The 24,307-nt window shown below is 42.6% G+C and overlaps 1 protein-coding gene across 2 annotated transcripts in view; it reads left to right on the top strand.

Annotated features, from left to right (window-relative positions):
- PAK5 (p21 (RAC1) activated kinase 5) overlaps window positions 1–24,307 on the top strand; it is a 1,510,924-nt gene that overhangs the window by 1,439,254 nt on the left and 47,363 nt on the right. For both annotated transcript variants that reach the window (XM_069608301.1, XM_069608302.1), the window contains 2 exons: window positions 20,085–20,210; window positions 23,962–24,096. In XM_069608301.1, coding sequence (XP_069464402.1) covers window positions 20,085–20,210; window positions 23,962–24,096 — 261 coding nt within the window. The remainder of the gene's footprint in view (window positions 1–20,084; window positions 20,211–23,961; window positions 24,097–24,307) is intronic.

Here is a 24,307-nt window from a genome sequence, read left to right as displayed (position 1 = left end):
GCGAGATGGGACTCTTAATGTGAGGGTGCTTATCTCCCTGACGAAGAGAGGACTTTGGGCAAGGGGATTCCGCGGACATGATTTCATGTCCTGTTCCTGCTGCAGACAAAATGAAAGGTGGGGGAGGAGCCGAAGATTCCAAATGAACAGGTGGGGCAGTGTATTTGGCCCTCTGGGAGGTCAAGAAGGGTGACATGGGGGTATTACTTTGCAGATCAATGATGCTCCAAGATCTCGAGGTACACAGAGCTATGGCGGGATGGTTCCTCAGAGTTGAAGGAACATTAGGAGGGATCAGATCAGGAACCAGGTGCAGGCCTTCTTTTCTAGGCAGACACTGGACCAAATTGAGGGACTAGATTCAGATGTAACAAATATGGGAGGCGATTTAAATATGTGGGCACAGTGGAGTAACTTTGATGAAAATGTTGGTGGGTACATGCATGCTTTCTAAATGAAAGGGGTCCCTGCCAAATGAGTGTGATAAAATGGTGTGCCACACAATTTGGGGGGGCAAACACCCTTGCCCCCCCCTAAAATTACGTCCATGCTTGAGAGCACCGTTCACTCACGTCTTTTTCTTCATGGAATTCAGTGATTTGTAGTCCTAAATTTAAGAAGTAATAGACGAAAGTTTAAAAATTCCAATTAAAAAAAAAACAGGTCTGGCAGAACTCTCAAGTGGGCGTGAACATGCATGACAAGGCCATCCAGTCCAATTTTTTCCCCCTTTGGATTCTGTTTTTCCTTTGCAATTTTAAATTTGGAAATTACAAATCCCAGAATTCCAAGCAATAAGAGGACTGGAGGTTTTTCTCACGGATGGCCATGGACTGGATGGATGGATTTCACAGATATGAAATTGCGAAATGTTGGAGCTCTGCATTTTGTAGTTTAACTCAAAACAGTCTTTTATAAACAGACGCAAAGTTCTCAAGTTTCGCAGTTCAATATTTGAGAAAGTAACCTAGTCCTGTTGTTTTTGTGGAATTCCGGAATTGTTAGACCCATATTTAAAATTGAAAAGAAACTAGAATTCCCAGCATTCCCAGGGAAACAGGACTGGATTTTTGGTGCATGAGAGCTCTTTTGCAGTTTGAGAAGACAGCACAGGTTTCACTTGGAGGGAAGTTGAAAAGTTTTGTTTATTTTTTTAATTTCTTTTTGTTTTTTTATTGTTGTGGTTGAAAATCAACTTTTCAATAAAAGTTACATTTTTACAGAATATAAAAACTGTAGTCGAAAACTCTGTTTCCAAATCTTAGGTTAGGTCATTGCAGTCTGAAATCTTGCAGCAAAAAACAGGAACAAACCAAGAAGGATGTCCCATTTGTAAGAGAAAAACATTAGCCATTACTGTTTTAAGATTTTGCAAGAGTGATGTGTTGATAGGTTACTTACCAATTATCTTCCTTACTTAGTTCTAGTCTTCTTCGTCGTATTGCTTGCAACCTGGCTTTCCCGTCCTGGTGCGTGTGGAAAGGCCATGATGTGTTAGGAGGTATTTAACTAATACATTGTGGTAAATTGGAATGTTATGCTATCAGTAGAAAGGGTGGACCATGTATGTCATATTGAAAATATGTAATGGTTTCTTGGTGGGGAAGTTGGGACCTCACAAATACTGTGACAAAGAAGGGGTGTGTGGAGGTAATTGCATCTCATTAGTCCTATGTGATGGATAAATTACTCCTGGCATTTTAGCTAACAGGCCTTTGCATGCGTTTCCATGCAAGACCATTCTTGTAAATAAAAAAAGGGGCAACTACATGTACCAGCATGCAACCTTCTGTTGCACAAGGTGAGAAAACAGTTTCCCTTATCTTATGTTAAGCAATGGTAGTATTTTATTTCGAGTATGTGCACATTTCTCCACTTAGCCTTGGAAAATTAGTTTCTGTGACACTTAAAAAGGGCAGAGTCGGCTAGTATGTGGTGGAAGTGCTGCCAGACAGACACCACGGCCGGGCTCCACACCACCCAATCTAGCACCCTGGCAGTGCCTGCTGACTTTGAGTCAGGCCAGCCAGGGTGAGAGACTGAGCCACTTGAGGCATCTCGGCCACCCACTTTAATGAAGCTGCTTTATGTAATGAGACAGCATGAGCCTGACTGGGCACCCCAGCCTGGCTCAATCTGTCCAATTATTTAATTGGTGTGGTGGCCACAGTGCGGCCGCCTGCCCCTGCGCTCACCACATAATGGCTGCCACAAATGTTGGATGGGACTTGTCCCCCCACACTCCCATATAATTATGCTCATGTGTGGGCAGATCTGGGGTTGGATAGACTCATTGAGAGACTTGGGCACTTGGAGGGTGGTGAAAGAGGGGGATATAATTGGGCATATCCTGGGATCTCTATTCCTGAAGTATGTGTGGCATCGCATGATTCCATGTAGGAGTGGTTTCCCCTTCTTCTCCCCTATACATAATACTTTTACTAGAATAGGATACTTATTACTGGAAAGGAGGAAGGAAGGCAAGGTTGGGGTCTGTGAGATACAAACAGTGAGTAGAACAGACCATGATCTAGTCCTTATGGAAGTAAATGTGAGCGGTCTCAATAAACAAGGTTTGATGTGGGGAGGCAAGAATACCTGAGACTCGATTTTTGGGGACGTGATGGAGCAGGAAATTAGGGAATTTTTCAAATCCAAGGACACTGGAGAGAGGTGGCGAGGGGGTGGTAGGTTGAATGCATGTTAGGGGATGTGCAGGGGACTGCTAATAAGTGAGGGGGCCCGCAAAAAGAGGTAAAAGGCGCAGGTGGAGAACAAACTCCGAACTGAGATTACCAAATTGGAGGGATTAGTGTTGAGAGAGGAGGATGGGAAGGAGGTGATCCTGAGTTCTGTAAGGAGGAGGAGGCTTGAACCTCAGGCGCTGGAAATAGGTGAGACAGTCAGCAACCTGCAGTTCCCAAAACAAAAATACTATGAGAAGAGTGATAAAACAGGCACGCTCGTGGCAGCTCGATTCAGGGAATAGTGATCAGAAAGGTGTGTTAAGGAAATAAATGCTAAAGAGGGTACATTATTAACAGGCTGGGGGATATTGCCAATAGTTTTGCAGGCTCAAATGACGCATACTACGGCATGGATATTCTGGGGGTAAATGTACTGATATTATGACCTTTTTGAGGTCTCGCAATTCTGAACATGATGCTGTTCCTGGTGTGCTCATCATTGATATTGGTAGAAATTACCTTAATTAGAGCAAAGGCATGGACCTGTTTTTAGTGTATTGCTCCATGCAAATCATGAGTCAGATTGACATCTTTACATCGCAAGATTGACAAAGCTTCATGGAACATGAACAAATGAATGTATGTCTTTATGATCGATCACGAAATGCTGCCATATCAACATCTGTAGCTATGATAATAGCCTTTTCGTAGAGCTGGGGTTAATTTAACTGACCATCGCAACTCCATTTTTTATCACAGCATATTGAATGTTTTTTTGTTGTGCTACAGCAACCATTTTTGTTTTCACATGCCTTTCTGAGCAAAACTAAAAAACACGTACAGCCAGGCACACCCACGGGATATCTGCAGGAGGGACTATGAAAGCTGAAATGCAGTGATGTTTTTTAAATGCTTCATTTCATCTCTGCCTGAAGAAGTGGATACATTCCACGAATGCTCGCAAATATGCAAAATAAATTACTTTGTTAGCCTAATTAAGATATTGACTCATTTTCTTCTGGATCAACATTCTATTCAACCCTTGGCTAACATGGTACAAACTAACTGAACTCAGTCCTCTTTCTCTTACTTGTACACCAGACGAAGCCCGTGTAGGGTGAAATGCGTCGTCTGTATGATGATTTTTTGAATAAAGGACTTTTCTTGCACAGGTTTTCCTGAGTGCCGCTACGCCAGGTAAAACCGAAAACGCCCAGAAATTTTCCAGTTATGGTCAGCTAAGCAACCATAATTCACGCTAACCCTGTGCACTACATGGACTAACCCCCATGACATCAAAGATGACATCACAAATGACATTCATGCACTTAAAGTCAGTAGAGAAGACGCAACGGTGTGCATAGGACACCCATGCACGTGCGCACAACGCATTTTGCCCAAAACACGTCCAGCGGACAGCCGTCCCAAATGAGAACATTAGCAACGTCGCCATGCTACCGCACCCATGGTGTGCATGGGCCCTTATTTAGGGGACAAGAGCCGGACCCTCGAACAGCGGCAAAGTGCAGGGTTGAGCAATGTACGGAGTGTTTTTCGGAAAGTTCACACTTACAAAAACACCACAATGTGCCGTTGCACATGTATGTATGTTTTGGAACAATGTAGGCCTGCTTTCCGGGTGAAAGTTGTCCACAGCAACCCTACAAAAGGCACAGCGTAGAGGTGCTGTGCAATCTGTTTGCAGCTTTTCAGAACTAAGTAGCAGGCCACATAGGTTTGCCCTGTAAGTAATGGTGCACCAAATCTGCTGTGCTACAATGCATCTGCAAATAATAGCAACCATGTCAGTCCAGCTGAGTATGCACATAATGGAGAAAATTATGCACGGGCCTTGCTGTGACCCACACTCACAGCTGCGATAGTCCCTGTTGTCCTAATCTCATGGGTAGCTAGCAGCAAAGGGGAGTATGCACACATGCGTTTCCCCAAAGACGGCAAGGGCCGTGTCACAATGAAGCAGAAACATTCCTTCTTCCCTTTCCAATGTCTTCTTTGCAGCACACAGTCATTGCGTACTGTTAAAGAGTTTCACACGCTTCCACCAATGACATTGAATAGCTCTCCATGTAACAGTATCAGTTCTGTACAACAGACCTCTGCGTACACACCACACCCAGAAATGTTGTTGCGCAATCCCTGTGGCTCCACAGTTTCATTTCCATGGGCGCCATCCTGAAAATCCCTGGATGTGGCTTTCGTGCTCTGTGCGAGAGTGGGGGGGGGGGTAACTTGCAATAAGGGTAGGGGGAGTTTGTTGTAAGGGGCGGCTCTAAATAGAGCTTTTTTTACTTCTTTTTTTCTATAGAAACACCTTTTTTCACTTTTTATTCTGATTTCGTGTTTTCTTGTGCGGACATTGTCACAGTAAACTCTTCACTGCATCTTGTAGACGGGCAAACAAAACAGCATTGTTTATGGGCAACAAAGAAATGCCATTTGCTTGGAAAAATTCTGCATTTCCACAACTAATGAGGTCATTGTTGTAGAAGAACATCCCAGCAGTGAACAAAAAAGTATACATGCTTCTGTTGATGAGACACCTTCCTGCCTCTGGCTCAGAAAAACTTCCAGGAGCAATGTCCCATACTCTTTGTGGCGTTATGGATGAGAAAAGCACCTTGGCAGTGGGAAAAAGCCTCTTCACTAGATTTAGCAACCTCATCAGTCGACAGAACATGCCTAAGCAAGATACGTAACCCATATGCATGCCGCCGTAGTGGATGATGATAACATCGGCTCTAGCAAAAGTGGCCTGGTCTTTGCAAAGTGCATCCATGTCGGTGAAACTGCACTCGTAGACACCGTTCCACAATGCGACCACTCCTTCCAACCCAAAATTGCCATCAAAGTTTCTTTCCAGGGCATACTTGTGCAGATCTAGTAGAAAGGCATCACCTATAGGCAACACAATGCGTTTCCCCATGTCAGCCAGCCTCACTACGCAGAGTGTAATGTACAGCAGTTTGACCGCCCCTTCTTGTGAATCACACCCACCGTACCTGATTGTATAATCCCGAAAGTCCCATGTCCATTGGCCAGCAAGGTAAGAAGCGCATATTGTGGCACATGCAGTGCCCAAAGTACCGTGAGGGCCGCACCTCAGTAAAGCAGGAGCAATCCTTCATCCCTTTCCACTACCTTTTGTCCAGCATGACCTCATTGGGTACGGGTAAATGGGCACACACGATTCCACCAATGCCATCCAAGATGTTACCCTCTAACACTGTCAGTTCTGCACAACACTTCCTAGGAACCGTTACAAATTCACCCTACTAGTGTGCTGTCACTAGACAGCACGTCCAGTAGAAAGTTCAGTAAAAGATTGCAAGATTTATGCATCCACATTCATCCAGGCGCGTTATAAATGCCAGATGATATCATAGCATATCACACCCATGCAATCACCAATGCATGCACAACTCACAAAGCACACACGAAACGCAACAATCTGAGGAGTAGTTGCAAGTAACCCACATAGCTGTTCGTGTAAGACTTTCAGCCATGCATCCAAGACACTAGGCCCTCACCACACACAGCACTCCCTAGTGCACCCCACATTGTACTCCTCATGTCATATGTCATGCATTCCCCATCTGCAATTGCGCCTGTCACCTTTCACCCCGGCCACATCTTTGCATGCATGGCTCCATGACGTTGGGGTGGCTGTGCTGAACGGTATGTGTGTGGCTCTGTACATTGTCCATATTGCAACTTTCTGATGCTGATGACTTCCTTTTCATGGGGCAATGTGGTCAAACACTTTCTCAAGCAAGGGTCTTATAAGGGCCTAACCATTGCAAATTCAAATGGTGACATGTAGCTTCCTATTGTGCAACAGGGGCAATGGTGAACACCATATGCTAATGTACGCATAGCATTGTGTGCACTGCAGCCGAACCACAGAAAAAAGGCAACAATGTGGCACCTATTTTCAACCAGTGGAAATACCTTTTCAACCAGTGCACATACTTTTCAGTGCTAGGGCTGCAGCCATGCATCGATGGGGCTACAGACTTATCTCACACAGCGCACCATAGTACACTCTATGTTTAAATCCTCATGTCTCGTGGAATGCACTCCCCTTCTGCAAATGTGCCTGCCACCACTCATCACAGAAAGACATCCCCGCTGCAGCTGGCATGCCATAACGAAGGCTGCCTGCAATGACCACACAAGATTGTTGCCTGTTGAGGTATCCGCACATTGGCGGAGCATGCACGGATAGCGCTGGCACACCACTGTCTTCTTCTACTGAGATGCATCACATGAAGCACTTCTCACTCCTATACCCTTTCCATCCCTTCTTCCCACCTCCAGATGCCGTACACTATGTTTTTCAGCCCCTTTCGCTGCCGCATTGTCCTCCGGTACAACATGCAACCATAATGGAACATTTTTGACACACATCACGTCACCACACACTGCGTTGAAATCAACATTTTAACTGCGCGGGGAACAGGGAATTGGGACGCTGGAGCGGAGCAGATATGATTAATTTTACTATGCACACTGCTACCTACAAGAGGCCCAGCCATGCACAAAATGGCTTAGAGCCGCGCCACACACACCACAACACTATCCTCTGATACACCATGGCGGCGTTTCCCAAAACCTTTGACGCACAGCATTCTTCCCTCCAGCCAACCACGGGCCGCGTCCAATATTCGCCGACAGCACGCTGTACCGCAGGCCAATGAGACTTTGGTCCGCGGAGCGAACATGGAAATATAACTAATCTTTAGGGACGTACATTTCAGTTCTTTTCAACAAAAGTACTGGTCTGATTTCCACCAAACACACAAAAGACTCTTTCTCCAAGACCCTACTCCAGCCGCAAATTTGGTGAAAATCCGTCCAGCCGTTCGGCCTGTAGCCGTGCGCAAAGGTTTTCCCCATTCAGTCTATGTAAAAAATATTTTTTTGGGACCCCCCTATAACTTTGCCCCCCCCTGCGCGAAACCTCTCCCAACTTGGCAAAAATATTCAGAGCAGGCCATATACTCCTTTTGCAAAGTGTGGTGAGGATTCCTCCAGGGGGAGCGAAGTTATAATCTGCCGAAAAAAAGTGCTCTTCCTATGAGTTTAGCAACTTAGCCATACCTACACGGCTGCTACCACGGGCCATGTAATGTATTTATGTATATATATACACTAGCTGCTGCCGTGGCTTTGCTCGCATGGATTTGGGGTTTTGGTACAATAGTGGTTCTCCCTTCAGGTGATAGGATTACCAGAGAGTTAGGTGAGCTCACTCTGGAACAGGCCATGTAAAACTGCCCATACGAGAAGCAGTCTTCCCTTAGGTCAAACCCTGCTAGATTTAAAGTCTTCCCCTGAGATTTGTTGATGGTCATGGCAAAACAAACCTTTAAGGGGAACTGAAGTCTTTTGAATTCGAACAGATATTCTGAAGGTATACGAGGTATACCTCTCCCCCTGGCCAGGACCGGTAGCACTGTAGCATCAATCACATTTCTGTGGAAAGCTATCGCTCACAATCTGGTGACATTACAGAGTTTAGGTGGGTTGAGGTTCTGCAATAATATCACAGGTGCTCCCACTTTGAGAAGAAGTTTGTGTTCAAGAAGACCAGGAGGATTTAAAGTGTTCAAGAACTGAATGTGGTTGTGGACTGCGTCATCACTTTAGACCACTGAGATTACAGATATGTCCTCCATTTGGACTCCTCCGAAAGAATTAATAAGTATCTTATTGATTACAGCAGCCATGCTGTCCTTCTGTAGATTTCTCCTTTTGATTTTTTATGTCAGGGTACATTTTGGATGTGATGTCTGCTAAGGAGTTGACGACTGTGCCTAGGTCGGAAGGGATGACAATTTTACTCTCAAATACTGATACTCTCTGTTAGCAATTTTAAGATGATGTTCGGAAACGTACTTTATTATGAAGATTTAAAATGTGCATTTTTACTTTTCTAACATCTTCAGTTTGTGAGATATGGGTATCCTTAAAAAAAATATCACCCCCCCTTTTCCACCTCCCTTAACTGGATTTTCATAAAATGGTAAAACGTGTGTTCCTCTATTTTTGAAGAAGAATCTACATACCAATTTTCAAGTCTATAACATCTTTTTTTCCTTTTTACAATATATATATATATATATATATATATATATATATATATATATATATATATAATTTATTTATTTATTTTACAGGGCCTGCAATAGCCTGTAGTTATGGTGAAGTTGCTCAACTCATAGAAAAAGTACTTTTTGGGCGAAACCTCACCAAACTTTGCACAGAAAGTATATGGCTCCACATAATGATTCTGCAAAGTTTGTTGCTGTTTCATCCAGGGGGGGAAAGTTAGAGGGGGTCCTAAAATATGTGGAAACCCTCACAGATGCAATGGAAAAAAACATTTTGCTTACGCTTGCAGCCCAAACCGATGGATGTTTATAAAATTTGTGCCAGGAGCGGCGGCTTGGTCCCGAAAGTGTGCTTTTGTAAATTTGGTGTAAATCCGTCCAGGTTTTTTTTTAAAAAAATGGACAAAAGTATGTAAAACCAATTATTGATATCTGGGTCCTAACTTCCTGATTTGCGGTCCGCGCACACTTCTGGACCAATCAGAGAACAGTGTGATGTTTGCGGACATCATACGTGCTCGCAGATTAGTCAATTAAAACATGAGGTGCGTCAAAACCTTTTAGACGGACACCATTTTGGATTCGGGAAAGGCGGTAGCAGCCCTGCAGTTATGGTTAGGTTGCTCTACTCATAGGAATAGCACTTTTTTGGCAGCTTATAACTTCACCCTCCTGGACGAATCCTCACCAAATAAAGTATATGGCCTTCTCAGAATCACTTTGCAAAGTTTTGTGTGGTTAAGTCTGGGGGTGGGGGGCAAAGTTATAGGGTGGTTCCCAAAATGTGTAGAAATTGTCATAAATGCAATGGAAAAAAAAAATTCTAACGCCGACAGCCCAAACCGCTGGAGGAATTTTCACCAAATTTGCGCCAGGAGCGGCGGCTTAGTCCCGAAAGCATGTTTTGTAAATTTGGTGTAATTCCATTCAGCCGTTAAAAAAAAAAATGGCCACATGGTTGGTACAAACAAATAGTGATATCTGGGTCCGGTCCTTGGACTCACTTCCCTAGTCTGTCCGAGACAGCCCCCCTACACCAATCAGGGTTCAGTGTGATGTCCGCGGACATCGTACGTGCCCGCTGATTGGTCAATTAAAAACCTGATGTACGTCAAAACTTTACAAAAGGACGGCATGTTGGATTTGCGAACAGTGTCCCATAGTCCGCGGACATTGTGGTAAAAATATATAAAAAAACACAACATTGCACTTGTCAAACAACTGAAACAATCTCTGGGGAGGTGAGGGGTGACAAGAATGGATGGGATATGGCACAAAAAAGCCACAAATCAGGTTTTTTTTCTTCTCCAATGTCCGTGAACATTTCAGATGTTCAGAGACATGGCTGTGATGTTCGCGAACATCCCAGATGTTTGGGGACATCCGTGCATATTTCTGCATTACATGGTCAATGAAAAGCAGTTTTTGGATGGCTTATAATTTTGGAGGCACTCAAAGAAACTGCATGCAATATTGCAATATCATTTTAGACCTGACCCTGAATGATTATGCAAAGTTTGGCAAAAAGGGGCAAAACTAGAGGGGGGGTCCCAAAATATTGGAAAGGCTTATAAATGTGGTGCCGTTGGACGAATCTGCACATCAGTTTGGAAAGAAATGTAAGACCCAGAGTTGAATGATTTTGCAAGGTTTGGTGGGACTTTGTCAAGAGGGGTCAAAATTAGAGGGGGGTCTGAACATTTTTAGATGTATTATAACTTTGTTGCCGTTTGCCAAATCTGCACAAAAGTTTTCAGAAAGATTATAGAGCCAACTTTGAATGTTTGTGAAACGGATTAATTAATTTATTCAAGTAGGGGCTAAGTTATGACTATTTTTTGGACGTACATTTCGACCCTTCAAAAAATAAAACATGGATGGATTTTGCAGCAAAGTCGTGCAAGTAGCATTGGCAAGGACCCGAAAGCATGGTTTTGCAAATGTGTCCGTGTTTTATTTTTTGAGATGTGTCATAATGTAAAAAAATAAATACTGATATACCTTTGGTGACTGAGGTATAGCCTGTGGCCAGGGGTAGTGCAGATCTTTTTCCAAAGTTTCAAAATCTAAGTACAAAAATAGTGTTATAACTTTGGTGTCTGGGCAATGGGCCTGGGCCTGAACAAGAGGAAATGTGTACTCTGATTTGCTTATTGGGGCATCTGCCATCGCCGAAGCCCTATGTTTGAATGGCAACAAATATTCTCTTGCGACTACACCCTGAAGTGCTGGACTGGATTACAACAACCCTGCGCAAAGAGCATCAGCAAGGACCTGAAAGCATGCTTTTACAAATCTATCTTGTGTTTTATTTCTCCAAAGTGTCAAAATGTAATTCCAAAAATAGTGATATAACTTTGGTGCATAGACAGTGGGCCTGGCCCTCTGCAAGGACGAATGCCTACTCTGATTTACTTATTGGAGCAAAGCCCTAGATTTAAATGGGAAAAACGTTTCTGCTCATGGCTGCAGCCCAAAGTGCTGTACAGGATTGCAGAAAACCTGTGCGAGGAGCATGAGCAAGGACATCAAAGCATGCTTTTGCAAATTTGGCCTGTGTTTTACTTTTTTGAGAGTGTCAAAAAGTAAGTACAAAAAAAGTGATATAACTTTGCTGCCTGGGCAGTGGGCCTGGCTCTCGTCAAGGACAAATGTCTGCTCTGATTTGCCTATTTGGGAATGCGGCATGGCCGAAGCCCATGGCCCATGGATTGTGTAGACTGGACATGGCTGTTAGCCTGTTACCCATCAGAAGCACATGCTGGGGATGCAAGTCATGTTTGAATTGTCTAGGGCATGAGGCTTGACCATGCCACAGGCCCACCAAACCACCCCCGTTATCCACTGCACTTACCCTGCATCCTAGTTCTTTGTTCACTATACCCTCATAATGTGACCAATGGCCAGTGCTCATCGCTTGCAGCCATGGCCAGTTTCCACAACCCATGGGGCATGAGCGTCGGCTATTCCTCATTCCCCAATAAGCAAATGAGTACTGTAAGAGGATTCAATTCAACACTACAGCTAAGTCAATGCCTAGTCTGGGATACTGAATGGAAACCCTTATTGATATATCTTTATGTCCAGTTCATGAGTTCTGGATGACTACCCCTATATAACACCCCTCTCTTAGAATCCCCCTGACTCCACTGATCTAAGAAGTAGTTCTGTTTTGCAAGTTTAAAAGGTTTATTTGAGAAATAAAACAAAATATAGATACCACGCTTTTATAATAAATTAATAATCGATATCGCCCTTATAAATATAATGTTAATCAACAATGGGTAATCTAACACTAGCACACTTCTTTACAATCAATGAGGAGTTGGTATAGGATGGATAAAGTAGCAAAAATACTTTTATGATTTCAAGGGAAAAGCAATGAGGAATAAAATGCAGTACAGAAATACTTGATATGATTTTAGCAAAAGATAAGATAATCACTTTTTCTCTGGCAATTCACCCCCCTCCCCTATGCAATGTAAGAAATGGAAGGAGATGGAAGTAACACACACAGTTCTCAGGAATGCAATCAAATACAATACGAAATTCAATTCCCACCCCAGCAAGCTTAGAGAAAACCGCTATGAGTTTTAAAACACAGGCCCAAGTGCTTTTAATGTGGTGGCAATGAAGTGAGAAATATGCTGAAAATGCTTTAATTCCCTTTAGGGGGTTCAGGGTGAGTGAGAGATACTTGGGATGAGCTCAGGCTCACTTTAGCAATGATTATGGGATGGTTATTAAGAGGCAAACAAATTTTTAGCAGAGGAAAGCAAAAAGCTGCTATCTTTTTACAGGTAAAGAAATCAGGCCAAATCGCGGCAATCGAGTGCGTGAATCGTGATTACGGCAAAAGTATAAGGAAAGTTGAACCAAGTTCCTAGGACAAACGGTTCCAGAGATATGAACGATTTTGTAAAGGTCGTTTTTCGGATTTAAAGTAAACTCAAAATGACAGGTGACAGGATTTCTAGGAGGCAGTTCTACTTAGGTTAAAATAGTTTGGATTAGATTATTTTAACTAAGAGATTGGTTCTGCACAGTTCTGGTAGGTACTCACAAGATATTTTCTGCAGGAATGGGCCTCGCCACGGATCTGGTCAGGTTTTGGACTGGACTCGGCACTTCACAGCGATCTGGGTCACTGGTTCTGCTCACAGCAGTCTGGCTCAGCTCTGCTCTGCTGGTCTAGCCTCTCTGGATTCAGCGGCCTCTGGTTCTGGACACTGCTCTGCTTTCCGGTCCGGATGAAGTGGATTCTGGATGTAGCACTGCTTTCTGGGTACTGGCAAGAGTTCTTGGCAAAAGAATTCAGACAGCTCGCCCGGCTGTGGAAGAGTTTGCAAATGATTTTGAGGCCTGCTGACAAATACTTTTGCTTGCAGTGGGCCTTCTTGGTTCAAAGTTCTGTAGTCTCTGTTTAGCTTGGAAGTCTAAGTGTTGGATCTCTGGATGTGCAGTCGTCGGTCAGCATGCTCCGCAGCAAATTGAATTGAATGTCTCTACCTGTGTCACGACTCGCTCCCTTCGCTCCCGTTCCCACCACTTGGGGGCATGATTTGGGGTTTATTCCCTACTGGACCTTTCCTCCGAACCTTATGCTACAGTGCTGTGATGAATTGGGAGCGCTAAATCCCTATTTTCCAAGCTACTTCCCTTCCGGATCCATTCCAGGTTTTTGGCAGCCAGCATGCTTCTTTAACCAAATGACTATGCTTCCCAGAATGCCTGGCCCACTGCTCCACCTCCACCCTTGCAGGACAAGGTTGGGTGGAGGATAGGCAACAGCTGTGGCTGCAGGTGCAGTAATCAGCACACCTGAGGCGTGTGCTCGTTAAGCAGCTTTAAAAGCCTCAGTCTTACTTCAGTCCAGCGCTGGTCATCGTTTGCAGTGTTCCTGTTGTGACTAGTCCCTTGTTCCTTGCCTTTGTACCTAGTTCCTAGTTCCTGTTTTCTTGTTCCTCCGCCCTGAATCTCGGATTCATGCGCTAATTGATTTCTGCTCCCTTGATTCCCTTTTTGTCTTCCTCTGTTTGCAGGCAGCATTTCTCAGTGCTTTCCCCTTTTAGATGCAGCCCAGTTTGTCTGTGTTCTATATTTCTTTGACTCTGTCCTTTGCTGCTGTAAACCCGTATGCCTTAGCCTTCCTCTTAGATTAGCTTCCTGTCTTTTCCTTGGAGGGGTAGGGAGAAGTTTGCATTGGTTATTTCGTTTTTCCCTGCTCCTGATCCTTACTTTCTATTGGGATCCATTCCATGTTTTCCATTGCACTTCTGCATTTATTTCCCATTTGATTATTAGGTGTGGTGTGCGGTTGTAGCTAGCTCCTGTGTGAATGCTTATTTTTTCCTCACTAATTTGTAATCACTATTCCAACTTAGGTATTTAGTTTTCCTCCCATTGCTGTTCTAGCCTTTCGGGGTCCCAGTTTCATCAACAGGATTCGTGGGCTAGCTGACATTCAAGAGGTTTATCTCGTCCTCGTGAGTACAGTTCTTTAGTTCCCTTATTTAATACCATCAAGAGTGTTCGTTCACAGATCCTGTCATTGCTTGCCCTCCACGTGGGTTTAGCTCTGTCAGTACCTGTAACAGCAATTGGGGGTAAGGCACTTGCCGACTTTCCTCGCGGTCAGGTGCTTACCCCACATCCCTTTTCATATATTGGTTTTGTTGTCACACTCTATTTGCACTCCTGGGTTTTAGCATACATGAGTCGTTGTTCCTGTGTGCACGTAGTTTAATTCGAAGCTATTCACTGTGTGATTTAGTGCACATTTCCCTTGCCATATTCGCTGCCTTTGTACTCGCCTGACTAATCCTGACAACCTGTCCCAGCAGTCTCTTTTTATGTGGGTATGTGCCTGGGCCTACTAAGCCTGCCCCTCTCGACTTGTCATTGGCCCAATTCTACCCTCTCCCATGATTGGGGGAAGGAAATGGATTGTCAGCATGATGAAGTCTGTTTATGGGACAGAGGATCCTTCCCTGGTCAGTTTGCCCACAAATCTATATTTGATTCAAATACATCCTTCCCAGATATACAATTTGTTGAAATTACATGGGCACATTATATATTCCTTATGGTCCATGCTTGTCCGCCTCTGATCTTCCTGGGGGATTGCATTAAAAAATGACAACATTTTGCGCTTTTTAACTGGTTTTGCAATATCGGACATTTACCCAAAATTACACACATGTGCGCAAGGAGTATGGACATTAATTGATGAAGTGTCAGATTTTTAACATGCAGACATTTGGAGTGAGACCCTATTTTCCGCTAGCAACCCCCCAGAATACACCACAGGGTCCTAACACCTCTCAAAATGTTCACAGAAAAATCACAAAAATAATGATATTACTTATATAATTCTGGCAAGTCCGCACTATGAGTTATCTATCTTTTTAAAATTATGCCCTGGTCAAAAAGGGGTGTGGCTTCCCACATCACAGGGTGGAATAACTGGTTTATCCACTTCCCCCAAGCTCAGCTGCTAGCAGAGGCACTGCCCCTCCCAGTTTCCCCTAAGAGGAAGCCACTTTTACGACGCCCCCAATATAACATTTGCCTGAGTCCAGGACAGGCCTTTGTTCAACTCCCTGTAGTCCCCAGCTGCTCCACCCCTAATCTAATCAGAGAGGTGACAACTCCTTTTGGCAAGGGGAAGAGTGGCTGAGCAGGTTTAAACTCCTGTCGGGGGTAGTTGTCAGGCAGAATCCAGTTTCATTAAGCCAGGTTTCAGCTAAATGTCACTTTTTGTTCCCAGTTTAAATCACTTACAATTTTTACATATACATTAAATAATTACTTCCTTCAAGTCATTTCAGAATATAGTTTTACATTGTATCCACCTCTTAGCAAGTCTTTCCTTGGTCTGGTTTTGTTTCATTTGTTCAGTTTTACACAAAAGTCTGGTGGTTTTAAAACGCCGGCTTTCTGATAGTGGTGAGTACTGGTAATGCAACCATTTTTGGGATTAAGAAAATGAATTCCCCACAGTTCTGAGTTGCTTTTTGTGGCAATCAGCATTGCCATTCCCAATGGTTTCAGGCTACTGTGTGTGTAGTCCAATGGTGGTTTTAGGCAGTTCCCTCCTGTGCTCACAACATAGGCAAAAATGGGTGGCAGCCTATTCTTCATGTTTTCCCTGTGCACTCTCTGGGGAGTTCTGGCCATCATGATGTTTTGCCAGTACTGCACAGTTTTATTGTAGGGCTTGGATGCATGGGTAAAAACATCCCACAGTACACATTTTGCCTTGCTCAGCGCCAGGCCCAGTGCCCAGGCACCAAAGTTATATCACAATTTGTTGTACTTACATTTTGACCCTTTAGAAAAAATATAACACAGGACAGAGACCATGCTTTGAGATCCTTGCTGATGCTCCTCGCAAATGTTTGCTGATATACTGTCCAGCACCTCAGGCTGTAGCCACAAGCAGAATTGTCTTTCCCATTCAAACCTATACCGATTTCGAAAAATGTTACCATATAGCTGGTCCCTGGTGGCCATGCCCACTTTAACCCCATTGCTGGTCCCTTGTGGCCATGGTCATGGGCAGTTGCCATATTGCCCGGGTCATGGTGACCCGGAGACCCGGACAATCTGGCCACTGCCCATGGCCACAGGCTATACCTCAATCAACAAAGGTATATCACTATTTTTTGTACCTACAATATGACACTTTTCAAAAAATAAAACACGGACACATTAACAAAACCATGCTTTCAGGTACTTGACAATGCTCCTTGCACGAGTTTGCTGCAAATCAGGCTATGTTTTATTTTTTTTAAAGTGTCAAAATGTATGTACCTAAAATAGTCTTATAACTTAGCCCCCACTTAGCCATATAGCTTAGCCCCCAATGTCCCTAAACATTTGAGATGTTCTCGAACATCACAGGACTGCACCCGAACATCCGGACTGTTCGCGGACTTCAGAGATGAAAAACATCTGTTTTTTTGGCTTCTTATGGCCATATTGCATCCTCTCCTGATCACCACTCACCTCCCCAAGGATCGTTTAATTGATTTGACAAGTGCAATGTTGTGTTTTTTAATATGTTTTTACCGCAAAGTTCACAGACAATAGACTGTCTGTGAAGCCAACATGGCGGGCATTTCCAAAAATCTGACACACCTCATGTTTTTCACCATCCAATCAGTGGGCCCGTCGGTGGACCTCACGCCGACCTCTGGACATTTCGGAGAAGTGAGTCTGCGTGCCGTACCCAAATATCACACATTTTCTTTTTCTTACTTTTTGGCCATTTAAAAAACTACTGGACGGATTACACCCAATTCACAAAGGCACGCTTTCGGGACCAAGCCACCACTCCTGCTGCAAATTTGGTGAAAATCAGTCCAGCGGTTTGGGCTGTAGGTTTGAGCAAATTCTTTGTTTCCTTGCGTCTATGGGAAAACCCACAAATTTTGCCCCTCCTGGACGAAACCTCACCAAACCTCAGAGAATCAATCTGACAGGGTCATACACTTTTTCTTGCACGGTTTCGTGAGTTTTCGTCCATAGGCGGAAAGGTTATAAGCCACCCAAAAAGTGCTCTTCTTATGGGTTGAACAACTTAACCAGAACTACACGGTCGCTACCGCAGGCCGTGTAATATCAATATTAATAACAGAAAGCAGGTGTAACATCTGCTAGTTCATATCCAATATCCATCCGCAATCAGAGGAGCTGTGTTCATCTCCAATTACTTTCATAGATGTTACTCCTTTCTTGAAAATTATAAAATGGTTCATTTACTTAGCATTGCTAATGTAAATATCACCTTACTGTTGCACGTGTCTGTAAATATTATCAATGCGGAAGCTTATCTCAAGGAACTTCTAACAAACACGCTGCTTAATTAAATTGCTGTTTCTCAATTTACTGTATGTACCTGGTGCTTGCGCTATTCTAGCATAACATGGTCAGTTAAACTGCTAGTACTACACAGTCAAAAAGAAATTCAAATGGAACAATCATAGTCAATACTTTGTATACGGCATCTAATCACCATAATACAAACTGAGTATAGAATAAATGATAATAACCTCTTATCAATGTTGTTATACATAAAAATGCTATGGACTCCATATTAGCGAATAATCCAGTTTGGATACCGCAATTTAAGTCAGCTTGGCGTTTGGCACATCAAGCTTGACCTGATGAAAAGATATTTAATTATTAAAAAGAATAAGGCATTAGTGGTCATATGTATCGCAATACAATAAATGATAGCCTGTGCCATTTTAATGTATGGCTATTAGTGAGAGGTTCTCTATTATGATCAATCAGATCAAACCACCATTCAGTTAGATAAAGTGCTAGTGCATATCTAATATAGTCTTTAATTCTACAGCAAACCTCCAGCTCTGACTATTAAGCATATTTATATGGTTACAGAGTTAAAATGCTACTTAAAACGATGTTCAACAGATGATTCCACTCAAGCTATATTTAAATGAACTTATATTGCACATTGACTGTTAACCATTGTTTCAGACGACACTGATTCTACCAATAGATACTGCTCTACAGTACACCCGATTACAGTCTGAGTGTCACAAACCTTCCAATACTGGCCGGCATACCCCTCTCCAATGCATATCGGGACAGGAAGACCAGTTTTACATGGAGCCAGTGGCAAAGAGGCATCCCCAACTTTAACCACCGTCCTCAATTAATTGTGTAGAGGACTCACATTCCACTAATCTCGCTAATGCAAAAATACGTAGAGGACAATACGTCTTCTTCCAGAATTCCGAGAGAATAGCTGAGGCTGCCAAATGCGAGAAACCTAGCTGGACCCATTATGTTGCCCCTCTCCTCACAGGGCAACACCCAGCCCATACCAAGTTCTAAAAGCTGATGGAAAGGCCAGTTATGACACTCTGGATAGGTTTGGTTAAGATTCAATGGGGCATCGCCAACCTTTTAGCGATGTTGACTTGCAGCCACAATAAAGTCCTGGCATATGTAGTACCAGATTAAGTTTCTCATTTAGAATTGTATGAGACAGAAGATACCTGAAAAAAATGAAGGACAAACCCTTAAGCTTTTTATTGTTTCCCTACCACACTTGCGGCAAAGACCTGTGAGACAGCTTCATAAGCTAACTATGGAGCTGCCCATACAAACACCCACCTGGATACAGCTAGCACAATAGTGGAAACCCGCCAGAGCAGATCCACCAATTTGCAAGCCATGACCCGATTCACTCCAAGAAATTAAACCTGATATATGACTTCAAACATTGAAAGAGAGCTGGCCCAGGAACATGGCTCCATCATTCCTTCTAGTAAAGACTGAAAAAGGCTCTAATCCCAAATTCCAGGCCCGTTTAATTTGCCTGATAGAGCTACGACCAGTGCGCTGGTATTTACAAGCAAATCCTAGGCTGTATGCAACATATAGAATGCAGAGAGCTTTCTAGTAACAACCCTCAATCCAAAATCACTTTTTTGCTAGTTTATTCCCCTTGTTAAAAATTATTAGTTATTACATGTCATTTATTGGATTCATTATTCAGAGTACACTTCTTGCCATTTCAGTGTTGATAACGAACTTTATGAACGTGCTTTATCGAGGCAGTGTCCTGTCGAATGTGGTCACCGGTAAAACAAATAAAAGAAGTACATTGGAAACAAAAAAACATGTCGGGTAGTTCCCTGTGTTTTATATTACTGCATTATAGCCCTGTGTTGGAAATCACTGCAAATGCTGCCTTACCTTGACATTTGTCCTTCGAGGTAAGGTGTCTTTTTGTATCTAATGTTCTTTTTTTTACAAGCCCCCTTGAAGGATTATTGCTTTGTTTAAACTGGGTTTTCCATTAGCTGCAGCCTGCCTATTGGAAGTTGGAATGCTTTTATATCATCTCATGTATCTGGAGATAAGGAGACACAGGGCATAAGTTATTCAATGCAGCAATTCTCTTAGACCTACTCCTAAGGCCTCAATACCAAGGCTGCTCCTACCGCTCTGTGATGAGCCTCCCAACACATACATATCAATTTTTCTATCCATTGGGCGGAGATGCAGAGAAAAGGGAGAAGGCGGCTGTAACAGGAACCGGATAGTGACTGTGGCTAAGGAGTTGCACTGGACTTCTCTGTATCTTTTATTCTGTTCATGAAATGCTTATGATGCCTACCATGAAAAGATTGCAGTAACTACATTAAATATTTGATACCAGAAATGGTTGCACCTTAGAAAATTTTAAATAATGTTGTGTTGTCTTTTTTGTTCCACTGTTTAGATAAAATTGTCAGATTTTGGATTCTGCGCACAAGTTTCAAAAGAGGTTCCCAAGAGAAAATCCTTGGTTGGAACACCATATTGGATGGCTCCAGAAGTTATATCTAGACTTCCTTATGGAACTGAGGTATTAAGACTAGATCTCTAGAGCACTGTGAAATAGGATTCATTGTACCTACAAGTCTAGCACATCCTCAACGTTGTAAGAAATGCATTTAAAAACAAAAAATGAACAGACCTTTAAATTTGCATGTCACAATGGTAAAATTAAAGGATAAGTAGTGAAACTGGAGATTAATCCAACTGCCTTTCTAAGTAGTCATTGTGCTTGCTTCTCAATTCTGGCCTACTACAAGTGGTGTAAAGCATATGTGTACACCCGCAGCCTCATTTTATAGTGCATACAAATCGCATGGAGGGGATCATGCAAATTTGTGCTGTTGAGTTCCTTCCTTACATGCAATTTCAACTTTCAAAGGGCAGAGGGGGATACTGAGTGTAAAACGGAATGTGTATCCATTTACTCTTTAGTTTTCCCAGTATATCTTGTGAAAAAATAAATTCTGCATGCAAATTACGCTTTGGGGTCGAATTTTCTATTGGAGTCCTATGCGTCTTAAAGCACCATTTTGCTGTATAGGCGCGTTATAAATACCCAATAAATAAATAAAATCTGCCCGCTCTTTAGCAGGTGCTAAAGTGAGTCGGATTCCACAGGAATCCATTCAACATAAGCCTTTGTGAAAATCTCATGCAGGCATACAATGAAGTGCACTGACCAGACGGAGGGGGCCAGTATGGTGGGGTCTTATTTCTGCCCCGTGCCGCCCTCAGCCTTGTCACTGCTGCAAAATGGGGCAGAGCCAGAAACGCAGGCATAAAAGCATTACTCCTCACTTTTACATGCCCATTTCGAGCTCCGCCTCATTTAAAATGAGGCTGCAGCTGCCTCAAACTGAAGGATGATAGGTCAGAAACTAGCATGACTCTTTTGTTGCTCGCTTTTAACTGCTATTGTACATGAAGCAAAAGTTAGACAAATGTTAAATAATGCCAGCAGCAAGAAAGAGGGCATGTTCACAAAATACCATGTGTACCTTTTGTCTTTAAATATACATATCTACCTTTGTAACTTGCAATGTCACGATTAAATTACAATTTAAATAGTGACATGACAATTTACAAAGGTATATATGTATATTTGGGACATTTCCGTGTAAATATGTTTTTATAATGCTGAATTTATGGAGTAATACCATAATAAAATGAAATGTATTCTTAAAGCTGGGGCACTCAAACAGTAAATGGACGATGTCAAATCAAAAGCGGGGCAGTAGGGAAAGGTTGCTGGAATGACATAATGGGCATCATTTTATACAAAATATGAATTGCTTGCAGAGGCCCCGACAACGTTAACACTTACAGGAAAGTGCAAAAGTGATAGGAATTATAGGTTTCAGAGAGGGTAGTGTCGCATTGCACCACAGATGCAATACAAAATCCTTCCCACCCCTGTAGTTTGCAGATGCAATCTCTGTCAGGCCAAACAGACTTCCTGCTGTGAGCTCAGGTCTGTTCAGGATAGTAACAAGCCACCTTCTGAGCTAGAAAGCACAGAAGGTTTGGCCAAACATGCAAACTTATATTTCATCTGTGCTAGTGTCAGTAGCCACCAATGAGAGACCCTTACCTGAAAAAAAACTAAAATATTTTCTAAGACCCAGCACCATGAACACAATAGAATTTTGTGGGATCTGCAATCTGTTGTTGAGAGGTCCAGGTAGCCCAGCTAAAAGATCATTGCAGTGATCGGGTTGAGTTTCAAGAGCCCTTCACAGTTACTTTATGGTCCACTGATAATATTCTCATCAGAGGTCCCAAAAGAGAGCACTGGAGTGTGCATTTTAAACAAGAGCTCACTAATTTGTGATTTTAAGCTCACCTAAGTGTTGCTACAATCTCATAGGTTTCCTACTTTTGAGGCAAAAGGCCTTACCTCACCCAGGGCAGAGAGCAAGTAATGCATAGGAGTATGAGCCCTGCTTTAGCAGTGTTTAGTGCATTTTGCTCTGCTTACTATATATATCTAGGGCATTAAAAAGGGACAGACCGCTGAGATTTTAGCAATAGCAAATTGTCAGCACTGTACTGTATACTTTCTGTTGACCCAAAGCAGGTAAACATGTAGGCCAAGGTAAATATTGGGCAGTACCCTTAAATGTAAAACAAAGTCCTGCAGTAATCCAAAAGTTAGGATCTTGGCCTGAGAGTGATAAGATTCTACAACAACCTGTAAGCAAATGTCCTTTGAGTAACTACAAAACCACCCTGTACATTCATTGAAACTCTGTCATCCTTCGCCTTTATTGTCACTCCTCTGGACGGATCCAACACAGCTTTCTTTCAGTAGTGGAGTAACCAAACCAAGCTCACCGTGAATGGAACCAGGATTTCCTTCAATGATGTGTGTATGAGGTCTGGAAAAATATGGGTGGTTCGAAGGGGTAAGGGTTTAATGCCGAATCAGGCATAGACTATGAGACAGAGTTGTTGGGTTGAATAGCCTGAAGCAGCGTAACTACACGCTAGTTTGACAATAAGGTCAGTGTTTGCAGCAATGACATGAGGGGTCATGTGGGCATAGACAAAAGAAATCTAAATGGAGAAAGATGAAGCCAGTGATGTGGCATTAATAAGGCGGACAGAGGTTCACTTTGTATCTATTGGGACGCCATAGGAAGGGAGCAGATCAAGTAAATAGTGTACTTTTCCTTGCTCATATATAGGATTTAGAAGACAGGAAGAGTGGAAGCCAGTTTAAAGAGCAGAACCATATCATGAAACACACTTGAGTGAAATGATTAACAGGGGTCCGAGGGAAAGAAGCAGCCGGCAATTGCACTGATATCAGACTAAAGGAATGCTCAATGCAGCATGCCAGAGGAAAGTAAGACAATCATAGACATGTTACAAGAGGGCTAGGAAAGAGAACATGATTACGAGCCAATTGTAAGAGAGAGAGAGAGAGAGAGAGAGAGAGTCTCGAGAGAGACAGTGAGTGCGCCAGTGAAAGAAACCAATTGTAAAACAAATGCAAGCACAATCAGTTGTGGAAAGTGAATGGGGAGAGCAATAAAATTCAACTAGAATGTCGAGGAGGGAAGAATAGAATATCAAAAACAAGATACTGCAATTTCTTGTTGAGAAACCGGCAGGAAAGGATCAGGAGGAGGTAACGCAAGGTGTTGATTTGAGCTTAAGACCAAAAGATGTTATTTATAATGTTATAAGTTTTAAGGTGGCGATTAGCCAGAAAAGCATCCCATACAATATTTACATAAACATCGGATTATAGTTCTAAAAGAGAGGGTTATAAAAGACATACATTTATCATATCAATAAAAATCTATATTACTATTCAGCCTAGTCAAAATATATTCGAGATAAAACATTAAAATAAAAATCATTAGCACTCTTTTTCAAGGAGCTCAAAACAGACTCTCATTGAGGCTGTTCAGAAAGGGAATTTTAGTACATTAATTTTATTTATCACATAGTGAGATTTGCTTGTTGAAAAGTGAATGGTGATTCATTTAATTTGCACAACATGTTTAGGTAAATCATGCACTTTATCAAGTGCTATGCAGCAAAACACATGTAAAACAATGTGTACATTTCAGGCATTCTTTTAGGAATGACTGAGAATAGTTTCTATTGCATACTTACCAATTAATTTGCGTTTGCTGAATTCTTTCTTAATTTAGCAGCCTGCGCTTTTGATCATGTGTGATGTGTTTGTATTGTCTTCTGTATATGTAGTGTGTGTCCAGTAATGAATTTCCACAATTTCCCCACATGTTCTCTTTTATACATTTCAGGTAGATATTTGGTCGCTTGGTATAATGGTGATAGAAATGATTGATGGTGAACCCCCATATTTCAATGAGCCACCACTCCAAGCGATGCGCAGGATCCGAGATAACTTACCACCACGAGTTAAAGATATACACAAGGTTTGTCATGCTTTGCTATATTGTTTAACATGTATTAGTGCCCCACTTGACAATTCCTTAAGTATACAGTGGTATTGTACATCATTATTATGTTTTGTACAGAGACAGGGTTTTCCAAGTATAATATATAAGTATGTGTCTGACCTTATTCAAATTAGGTGGGCCAGACCTTGTTGTAAAAGTGCTGTCTGCTGTGTCAGACAGGTCATCA

The sequence above is a fragment of the Ambystoma mexicanum genome, chromosome 4q (assembly GCF_040938575.1).
Source record: "Ambystoma mexicanum isolate Mex_15411 chromosome 4q, UKY_AmexF1_1, whole genome shotgun sequence".
NCBI classification, from domain to species: Eukaryota; Metazoa; Chordata; class Amphibia; order Caudata; family Ambystomatidae; genus Ambystoma; species Ambystoma mexicanum.
The sequence above is the reverse complement of the archived record's forward strand: the minus strand, read 5'-3'. Positions and strand labels throughout refer to the sequence as shown.